The sequence below is a fragment of the Pogona vitticeps genome, chromosome 4, assembly GCF_051106095.1.
Source record: "Pogona vitticeps strain Pit_001003342236 chromosome 4, PviZW2.1, whole genome shotgun sequence".
NCBI lineage: Eukaryota > Metazoa > Chordata > Lepidosauria > Squamata > Agamidae > Pogona > Pogona vitticeps.
This window is the reverse complement of record NC_135786.1, coordinates 75,385,674-75,396,346: the sequence shown is the minus strand read 5'-3', so window position 1 is coordinate 75,396,346 and position 10,673 is coordinate 75,385,674. Positions and strand designations below refer to the sequence as shown.

Genomic DNA, 10,673 nt, shown 5'->3' with positions numbered 1-10,673 from the left:
CGGTTTGATTTTTTCCCCCTCTCCCAGTTATTTTTTTTCCTGTCAGGAGCGGAAACCTCCCTCAGTCTCTGTGCTCCCAGACGCGCTTCTCAGTCCAGCTTTCCTCGCCCTCGATCGCCACGCGGCCACCCCCTTTCTTGTGTGCCACGAGACAAAAGGACAACGGAGAGGGAGTTTTTTTTTTCCCCGCCGGTCAAAGGGAGCCATTGGGGCCGAAAGTTGACAGCTCTCTTTCCTATTCTCCTCCCTCTTTCTCTACACCTGCCAACGACCCTCGATAAAGAGCAGGGGAAAGGGGGTGCCAGGTTTTGTGGGTTGTTTCTTTTTGAGGGATGGGTAGAAAGAAGAAGGGGGGAACGAGTAGATAGAGGAGCCATTTCCCCTTTGAAACAATGGCGGCGGCGGCGGCGGCGGCTGACCCTAAAGCCGCCCCCTTCCCCCTACCGGGCCGCGCGAGGTATTGGAGTTATGCGCGGAAATATGAGGGAGTAATTTTATAAGCAACAAAAGGCTGAGGCCTGGAATGGGCCCCCTGTTATCCCATGTCAGGGCGAAGGCCTGCCTCAGCAGCTCGGGCGGCCCGCGAGTGAATTCAAGACAAGCCCCCTGCCTCTTTTCCCAGGGGTATCAGCTAAATATAGCCCCCGCGGCCAGCGCCTCGGCCTGGTTTGCACACAAGCCACGGACCATTTGCTGTTTGTGTAAAAACCGATTAGCCAGACACAACTGTGAAACAACTTGTGACTTTTATAGCGGCGGCGGTGGTGAAGAGCCGCGGATGGAAATCCCGGCCGCCGAGGGAGGGAGGGGCTGGGGCCAGGGGAGAGCCGAAGTTATGAAATTGGGGAAGGGGAGGCCACGGCAGCCCAGGAGAGGCCGAGGAGCTGGGGAGGGAGCCGGTGGGTCCATGTAGGGACCTGCTGGAAAAGCGGCTGATACCTAATCGCTGCCTTGGCCGCGGGTTGCCTGTTTGCCTCCCGAGTGTCAAATGATTAGCAGGTCCTTATTTATAAAGTTCAGCCTCTCCGCCCCCCGCTTCTCCCCCGTGTCACCAGGCAGCTAACTTTATTTTCGTCCACATATCCCGAGGTATAAATGTTTACTTAGGGTGGAATAATATTTATGGTTTATCTGGAAAAACAAATTGTACACCACCAGACCAGGTCGCCTCCTTTTAAAGGCACATCCGGGCCTTACGCCAGAAAACTCCACCAAAGCCTCGTTCCTTGACTGACGGTCAGGCTGTACATTTTGAGGCTGAACAGAACGAAAGCCTGCCCTGTCAAAATGCATGTTTTGTTTCTGAGAAAGAAAGAGAAAAGGAGGAAGGGAGAAAAATACTGTATTTGGATTTCCTATTTTCACCACAACCAACAACAATTTAATCATGATAACAACAACGTTTCCTGTTCTTGGGTGGCCTTCTCTCCATTTTTGACGACGGAATGCCACCCTTCAAATCGTTACCTGCATTTCAGGTTGGGATCTGCCTAAAATCGATGGGAAGGGGCCTTTGGATTCAAATGGTTTGGCCAGGCCTTTCCTGGCCTAAAATAAGACACATACAGCCTCATTTCTTTTACCCACAGATGTCGATAGGCAAAGCTACCTCTGCGGAAGAACAGCTGGCAGAGCGATGCTTTGACTCTGTTAGAAACAACACAAGGCACGGCTCGGTTTAAGTACGTATGTTCCCTAGATCAAAACATTGTTTCTCATCGACATGCAATTAGCGGTGTACACGTTACTTATTGTCGCTTCGTCCTAACCACTCGACCGGCTTTCCTTCTGATGGAATTCCCAAATTCTCCCACCATTGATTCTGTTGCAAAGAAATTAGTTCAAATTTTCTACAATTGAATCCCGAAGTTAAAAGTTACTTTCCTTACTTTCTTTATTATGTGGTCGCAGACCCGAGTAACACACACACACACACGCACGCACGCACACACACACAACCCACCAACTTCTTAAACCTTCGGAGCATGCATACATCTCACTGAAACATAAGTAAGGTAAAGACAAACAGCTCAGAAAAAGGAAATTGTATATCTGTTTTAATCATGGGGAGCAAAACCTAGTCTGAGTAAAAAAAGAAACCCGGACGAAGTATTGAAGTTCCCTGTTTAGGGGGAGAGAGATCTAGTAGAAAGGTGGTTTCTTTCCCTAAGTCTGTTTTAATTCGATATCTCTTAATGGGACTATTTTCCTTTCCCAAACCAGAAGAATTGATTTGTTACTTTGGCCACTCCTGAGAAATATTTTGGGCCTCAATCAATGTCTCAAATGTTTGTTTAAGAAGAAAGATACTTCACCAGCACCAGAACTTTAACACCTATGTAATGTCCACATCGTTCCTTTGTTTGTAATCTGTGTTTGTCAATTTTGTAAATTTTTAAGAGGCAGCTATCGCTTCTCACCTTTGTTTTGTTGGGGGGGAGAGATTTAGGACAACCCTCGTAACTGAACCTGTGAGACATCCACTCAGTACTTTAAACATCGGAATTCTGGACCCACCGCATCTTTTTTAAAACCCCTATTGGGGCGATATTTGCTGTGAAAGTAAATCCTACTGATTTTCAACAGAAGGTACTTCCAGTCCGAGCTAATGGACTGAACCGAATCTGCCTGGTGCAGCTAAATTGCTTTCGCGTCTCTGTCTACAGTTATTTCAAACGATCTGCTAATTAGCAAGTAAACACCAGAAGCACCATTTTAAAAATTTATTTACAAAGCTGTGTACAACACGGAGGAATAACATTTAGAACACATATATTCATTCATATATAAACAGACTTCTATAATAGAATGACAGAGATATTTCCACCCTTTTTACCCTTTCTTTTTGATCAATTTTTTTCACCACATATTCAAAATAATTCAAAAGTTTATGTTTTTTAAATGTATTTCGAATAAAACTACTAGGAGAATAAGAACCTTCAACAAAACTGAAAGTTCGGGGCTCCTAAACCTTACGTTTCTTTGTGTTTGGGATCCATGGGTGTTTTTTTTTTTTAAATCTTTTTTTTTTTTTTTGGCCTTTTTTTCCAAAAACTGTGGCCTGTTTTAAAAAAATAAAAAGTGGAAAGTAAAGTCCGTCTTCTTCCCCACCCCTTCCCCATTACAAATACTGTATGTACAAATACCTTGCCGCGGGGTTTGAGCGTTAGGTTTACCTGTACAGATAGACAGACCTCATTCCTTCTCTGCGTGTTTTGTGTATCTGTGATTGAGCGAGTGTGAGACAGTGCGCGCGTGTAAGAGTTGGGGGCCTTAAAAGCGTCCATTTGGATCGATCCTGGGCACTTCACCGGCGATCTTGGGGCAGAAACGGGCGACCGTCATCAAAAGAAATCTTGTGGTTATTGTGATTGTTAAACTGCAGGAGTCTAAAGTGGCGGGTAGAAAAGGACCGCCGTCTTTTCACATCATCATGATGATCCTCTCCCCCCCCCCCCCGCGCACCTTCTAAACATGTCTCTTTCCGGGGTCCCGGAGTCTATTGCGCCGGCCACTTGGCCTGGACCGGCGTGGCGGAGGTGGCGGGCTGCAAGAACTGTCCCGAGATAATGTTTGTAGGCACGCTGAGGATGGGCGCGATCGCCGCCGTACTCCTGGCCAGCGCCAGCGGCTGGTGGCCCAACAGGCCCGATTGTACGGTGACCGGCGGCCGGAGGAAAGTCTGGACGCTGCCCGAGGAGCTGCTGGCCACCGGCCCGCCGAGTCCAGCTCCGCCGCCGCCTCCTCCTCCTCCTCCGCCGCCGCCGCCGATGATGTTCTCGATGCTGAAGGACGGCCGACTGGCAGGCTCGGCTTTGACACCCCCGCCGCCGCCGCCGCCGCCGCCTGCCACCGAGCCTCCGACCGCGGCGGCGGCAGCGGCGGCGGCACTGAGGCCGCTGAGCTGGAGCTGCAGGCTGGGGCTGAGCTGCGAGTTGAAGGCTTTGCGGGTCAGCTCGCTGGAGGGCAGGAGCGGGACGGCGGGCGGCAGCATGGGTCCGACGGGCGGGATGTAGGGGTACTGGAGGGCGGCCGGGTGCGGGTAGGCGCCGTGGGGCAGGCCGTAGGCGCGCCCGTAGGGGCCCCCGGAGGCGGCGGCGGCGGCGGCGGCCAGGCTGTAGGCGCCGAAGCTGTGCATCATGAGGGCCGTCTGCTCGCGCAGCTGCTCCTGCTGGTGCCGCTTGAAGCGCTTGCGGCGGCGCAGGAAGGAGCCGTTGTCGAACATGTCCTCGGACTGCGGGTCCAGCGTCCAGTAGTTGCCCTTGCCCGGGTTGCCCGGCTCGCGGGGGATCTTGACGAAGCAGTCGTTGAGCGAGAGGTTGTGGCGGATGGAGTTCTGCCAGGCGGGGAACTTCTCCCGGTAGTAAGGGAAGCGGTTGCTGATGAACTCGCAGATGCCGCTCAGCGTCAGCTTCTTCTGCGGGCTCTGCAGGATGGCCATGGTGATGAGCGCGATGTACGAGTAGGGCGGCTTCACCAGGCTGCTCTTGGGCTTGCCGCCGCTGGAGGCAGCAGCCCCGGCCGAAGGCCCGGACGGCGCGCCCGCCGCCGCCGCGCCCTCGTCGCCGGCTTTCTCGCCTTCGACCGGGCTGCTGCCGCCGCCGCCGCCGCCGCCGCCAACCCCGCCGCTCTCGGCCGCCTCCTTGGCCACCAGCAGCTCCGCTGCTTCCTCCAGGGCCAGCTGCACGGGCAGCGCCCCCGACGAGGCGGCCGCCGCTGCCGCCGCCGCTGCGGCCGCCACCACCAGGCTGGGGCTGCCGCCGGCTTCGGGGTCGCTGCTCCCGCCGCCGCCCTCTCGCTCCTCCAGGCAATCGTCCCCCTCGCCCACCACGTCGATGTCCACATCTTCGGCCGTCAGCACCGTCTGGCCGGACATGTCGCTGGCGCTCAGGCTGCCCGACAGGGTCATCACCGCGCCCGGGTGGGTGGGGTGCGACGGAGAGAGGGTATTAAGGAGAAGAATAATGGTGGTGGTGGTGGTGGGGATTGGGGATGATAGTAGGAAGAATAATAAAATGGAGCGCGGCGAGGGGGGGGGGAGAGGACGCGGCTGGGAAAGGAGGGAGGCGGTCGAGAAAGCACCTGGGAGCAAATCCAATCCCGCGCCTTCCAAGATACCTCTCCAACAGGTAGCGGGTCTGGCAGCAAAAAAAGGGGGCTCCCCTCCCCCTCGCCTCCCTCCCTCCTCTCCCCTCCTCCTCCTTTCTCTCTCTCTCTCTCTCTCTCTCCCTCTCTCTCTTTCTCTTTTTTTCCTTCTTCCTCTTCCTCCTCTAGCTGCCGGCCTCGGCGCCTTCTTCTGCCGCCGACATTTGGGATCCGCTCAAACTCCTGGCCGGACTCCGCTCCGAGTTTGCTGCGGCGTCTGAGGGAATCTCCCGATCGATTCTCTCACAGATCGAGCTGGGCGTTCATTAGCGGTGAGGAAGGGGACGGTGGCGGCGGCGGCGGGGGGGGGGGGACTTCCTCCGCTCCCCCTTCTCCTCTCTCTCCTCCCCTGCGCTCCACCTCACCTCACCTTGCTACAGGGAAAGCAGCAGCAGCAGCAGTAGCAGCATCCACGACGGGGCAGCGAGGAGGAGAAATTGTGGAGGGTTAAGGAGCGTTTTGGAGGGGGCATGTAGAGTAGCTGGGATCAGCTCGGATTCCTCGACTGTGTCCTTCTCCCCGGTGGGATCACTTCAGGACTTCTCCGCAGCCCTTTGGTCGTCTGGGATGAGAGCTCCCGACCAAGCGCCTGGAACAGCGGCTGGCGATGGATTGGACGGTGGCGACAGGAGGTCCTTTAAGATCCACTCCCAGCTCATCGGGACTGCTGCCGCCGCCGCCGCCGCCGCTGCAGGTTAGATCTCTTTCGGTTCGATCTTTCCATCTCTCCTCCTCAGAGCGTAGCTTTTGGTTCAGTCCTCCCTCTCTTTCCCTCTTCCGATGCCCCCTTTCAAGCCCCACAGAACAGATACACAGGGAGAGAGAGTCTCTTTCTTTCTCTCTCCTCCCCCCCCTTTTTTTTGGTTTCTAATTCTTCTCCCGTTATCTCCTTCCCTCCCTCTTTCCCAGAAAGGAGGAGAGGAGTTGGAGGGAAGGGCGGGGGGAAGGTTACGTCTGGCCGCCAAGCAAAAGAGAAGGGAGGGCGGGGCAGTTCGCGGGCGTTATAAGGAACTCGGTGGCCCACTTTGAAAGTCCCTTTTTAAAAGGCTGGCTGATAGATTACTTTCCCGTTAAAGATATACTAGGAGGCGGGGCCACGTGATGGCCTGACGTCAGCGCACCCCCCCCCGCGAAGCCACGCAAACCTCAAGTTGTTTCAAGGAATTGTAAACAAAGAGACAACAGTGGCTCTCCTCTCCTTGATGGGTGCCCAGCCATCCGCCGATCGGCCCAAACCTCCCCCTCCCTTCCGCGCCTCGTCCACCCCCACCCCCAGGGAGGCTCCAAAAACCGGCCCTGTTGCCACTCTTTCGTTTAGCTTACATTTTAGCCATCTTAGGGCACAAGCTTCATCCAGAGGAAGGAACGGGACGCTAATAAAATAACAAGACCATGCTTGTCGTCGGATGACAATACAGGAAGCATGGGCCTCTTCTCTTTTTAAAAGTTCAGGCCAAGAGAAGATGGAGAGGTGGAGGAGGGTTTGTCACCTCCTGCCTCAAGCCGGCCTTTTAATCCGCATCGGGCAAAAATAAAAATAATAATAATATATCTCTTTAATATAATAATTCTAACCCCCGCCTGGACGAAAGAGAAGTCTTTTCGCATGCCGCCTATTAGTTTTTGAAAAAATAAACAACGGCCAGGGGAACTTTGGACTGTGAATATCCCTTTCCTTCGCTCTCTCTGTCTTCATCCGGCAAACAGTAGCATCAGCTGGGAAGAGAAGATCAGAAAATGGCTATTGATTAGTCTAATAGCTCACTTCCAGAGAGAAATAAAACAAAAAGGCGTAAAATAACAAAAAGGGGAAATGATAAATAACAAAAAGGGAGGAAAAAAAAAACAGGAGAGGAAGCTTGGCGCTGAGGGACGCCAGTATTGGTATTAGTATTAATATTGACACTATTTGGAGAGGTGTTAACGACGGAGTGATGGTGCATCAGCATGTCAAAAGAAGGAAATGGGAAGGCTGTGGGTGAAAAGAAAGGTTGTATTCACTTCTGCTCCAGGGAAGCCTCGTCCCGAGGATGGAGCGGCGTTTAGAAAGGTAGAGAAGGGAGTTTGTCAAAGCTGGCTGCAAATTTCGATTTCCTCTGGTTTTGTCTAGGGAATCGATTTCAACAGAGAAGAATAAGTTTGGCTTTTGGTTTGAAAAGGTTTGCTCAGCGGGCGGTTTTCGGTGCTGGTTTTTGGTTGCTTGTTTGTTCATCCTGTGTATTGTTGTAATGATCGCTTATGGCTTCGGAGAGATGTTGACAACAACAAACAACAACAAACGTCCCGAAAGAGGAATGTGACTTCTGAATATCGGAAAGAAGTCAGAGTCTCGCCACCTTCCTTAATAAATGGCCAGGCTCTGCCCGTCTTTTCCGTGATTCCCCCCGCCTTTTAATAATTAAAAGTAGACACATAAATTGAAACTCTTCTGAGTTTTTTTAAAAAAAGTTATTAATTTTTAAAGGGGGCAGAGAAAAAATGGGATGGAGGGAAAAACGTGAGTCAGCTTTGTAAGGAGAGAAGGGGGTTTGCTAGGAATGGACGGGGGAGCTACAGACGAGTAAAGAAATCAGGACAATATTTTACTGGGTAAAAGAGATGGATGATTTATTCTCTTCATAAAGGGGGAGGAGAGGAGCCAAGAAAGGCGGGGAAATGAATCTGGCTCTCTGTGTATTCGTTAGATCGGACCGGCTGTTCACACCAAAGGGTTTGGCATCCCGGTTGTTCCGGATTAGACAATGGAGCATCTGTAAAAACAAAAACACCCCCCCCTTCTCCAACCTGGTGAGGCTGGAGGGTGATTAGTCTCTTGGAAACTCTTCTCCATCATCTCAACCTGATCAATAAAATTAGTCCTATCCTAGGAACATAAACATAAAAACAAGCCAAGGTGGGATTCCAGTAGATGTTTTTTGCGTTGCTTCCTTCAAATCCTGGTGTTTTCTGATAAAGGCAACCCCTTTAAAGACGGACCTTCGTTAAAACCTGTCCGTAAGGCATCACCTTTTAGGAAACGTTGCCATCCCATATCTGGGAACAAGGCCTCATGGAACTCTTCAGGGTTTACTTCTTAAAAGACAATAGAGGAAATGGCCAGAGGATGAGACTGGACCGTTGCTAAATATCGATCAAAACAAGGGGGGAAATTTACCTTTTCGGTTGAGATGTTGATCAGGGCGCGAGATGAAATGAGACGCTCATCTGTGGGAAATTCACAAAACTGCGCAAGCTAAAGCAAGTTTATCTCGTTCCATGTAGACACAAACCTGCCTTTTATTGTTGCTTGTGGCCTCACCTCGAAGAAGCCAGTGAAAATCCTTTTTCTCCCCTCCATTTTCGCGTATCCTTGTTTTGTCTTTACTCCCCACTTTGATTTTTCTTCCTTTATTTTTTCATCCTTCCTTCCATGATCCTAATAAATTTCGCCACCTGGAATCACAACCGCTTCTTTACACATGGGTGTGTAACTCGCGCGCATACACAGACGCTCTCCGGAAGCCCGCCTATTTTTAGTAACCTACACACCAAAACTCGGGCGTTCTTTTTGCTCAGGTCTTTCTAAAAGAAAACAGAGTGGAACTTTTGTTTTGATTTGGGTTTTCTTTCCCCCACCCCACCCCGCCATCGGGCCGGTCGAAATGGCTCCTTGCCACGGAAAGCACAGGATCGCAAATGCCTCTGCCCCCTGCGATTGCCTCGCTGAAATCTCTCCGGAAAATGTAAGGGAGAAAATTAAAACGCACACACCCAGGCACCCTTTCTCTCTCCCCCCCCCCCACGGCGTCGAGATCATTTGTTGCCCTTTTTTGTTTCCACACAATAAAAGTCAAATTAATTGATTCATACCGTTAATTACGGTGCTTAGCGTGAAAAGAAACGTTTCCCCTCGATTAGGGATCTATTGTGCTAATCTCTTGTTCAATCAGTGTTACCATCTGATCCAGGGGGAAAGGCGCAGGACGTAGGGGTGGGAGTAGAATAAGAGGGACGGGATGGTGAGAGGGGCGGCGGCGGGAGAAGCCTCCGAGACAGAAAGTTTGGGAGTGCCTTTTGCGGGACCCATTTAGACTCTGGAGCGGTGACTCCGGCAGCACAGTCCGGTCTCCTTTCCCAACTAATTCGATCAAAGAGGGGTGAGAAGACTGGCCCTCTTGCCCACCGGCCTATTTGAATTTGGTAGCCCATCTTTCCACCCTCGCCCACTAGTAGGAAAAACGCCATTTATTCGAGAAGGTAGAAACCGAAACTGACCCCCCCCCCTCCATGAAAAGAGCATTTGAAAAATTGGCGGTAAGTTAATATCGGGAAAGATCCCCCCCCCGGAAAGGGAGAGGAAGAGAGGGGGGGGGGAGACGGACAGACAGATAGTTAGACAGCCGTAAGAAAAGATGGCGTTAAGCTATGGACCAGTCCATCTGACAGTGCTTGGGTGTTAAGTAAATCCTGTTTTAAGCCTAATTGAAGTTTGCTCTTAAAACCCACAAGTCTTCAATCATCAGTGCTAAGCTTAGCTAGGACGTCGTGGGGAGGAGAGGAGGGGGGAGCCTTTTATCATAATAAACAAAACTTTCACAGAGGGGTTTGGGATAAACCACCTAATTTAGAAGAGTTCAAGTTGCTCGTCCCCACCCCACCCCCACCCCCCACCAGGAGATGCGTGCGGGTATAGAGAGGGAATGGATCAGATTGAGTAAGAGATGCTCACCTTAGTGGAAGCCAAAGTAGATAAGCGTGTTTGAGAGAGAGAGAGAGAGAGAGGTTGTGTGACTGTGATATATATATATATATATATATACACACACAAAGATTTAGCAACGGGAGGCAAGAAAACTGTACAGTCCAGATCGATATGAAGTCAGATAGAGACATAACTAGCATCAAAGCGAGGTGGGGGGAGAGAGTAGAGAGGTCTGAACAACTTATGATGGAAGAGGAGAAATTAATTACAGCTCACTTTGGTTCTAATATGACCAAGCGAGTGTCTGACCGCGAAGCGAGTTAAAAATGAACCCGAGACTAGGTGGGATTGGAGGAAAGGGGGGGAGGGACAAATTGCAACGCTGGTCTGAGATCCTTTCACTGTAATCGTTTTAAGCACAAGAGGGGTGGGTGAGAATCAAAGGTGTCCTCTTTCATCGCCTTAACCCTATCACTTTCTCTAATTAGTTATATAAATCGCTGGCCTGACCTGTATTAGATCCCACTGCTGGTTGAATCAAAATGGGGGTGGGGGTGGGGATGGGGAAGAGTTGCGTTGTTGCCTAAATTGCACAACAATTTGAAGGTGGGAGGAAAAAAGCAGAAAGAAACTGTTTTTAATGTTAGCTTTTTTTTAAAAAAAAAAAAACACCTTGACCAGCCAGAGATGAGGGAAACACTGAGTTGGGGCGTGTGTGTGTGTGTGTGTGTGTATGTGGGGGGAGAGACGAGGTGTTGTCGTCATAATAAAATTGAACAAGCTTCCGAATGTTTCGGGAGAGAACGTTCGATGGTTGTCGCTCCTGTTCTTGCAGGTGCAGTTTTCT

The 10,673-nt window shown here is 51.1% G+C and overlaps 1 protein-coding gene across 1 annotated transcript; it reads right to left on the bottom strand.

The window, feature by feature from the left end:
- Positions 1-2,067: 2,067 nt before the first annotated feature.
- Positions 2,068-6,354, bottom strand: FOXD3 (forkhead box D3). Its single transcript, XM_072997733.2, has one exon. The coding sequence runs from the start codon at positions 4,907-4,909 to the stop codon at positions 3,500-3,502; it is 1,410 nt and encodes a 469-aa protein (XP_072853834.2). The 5' UTR covers positions 4,910-6,354; the 3' UTR covers positions 2,068-3,499.
- Positions 6,355-10,673: the final 4,319 nt, after the last annotated feature.

What these genes read in the sequence shown, in the direction of transcription:
- FOXD3 (XM_072997733.2), bottom strand. Translation starts at nt 4,909, where the DNA reads ATGACCCTGTCGGGCAGCCTGAGCGCCAGCGACATGTCCGGCCAGACG.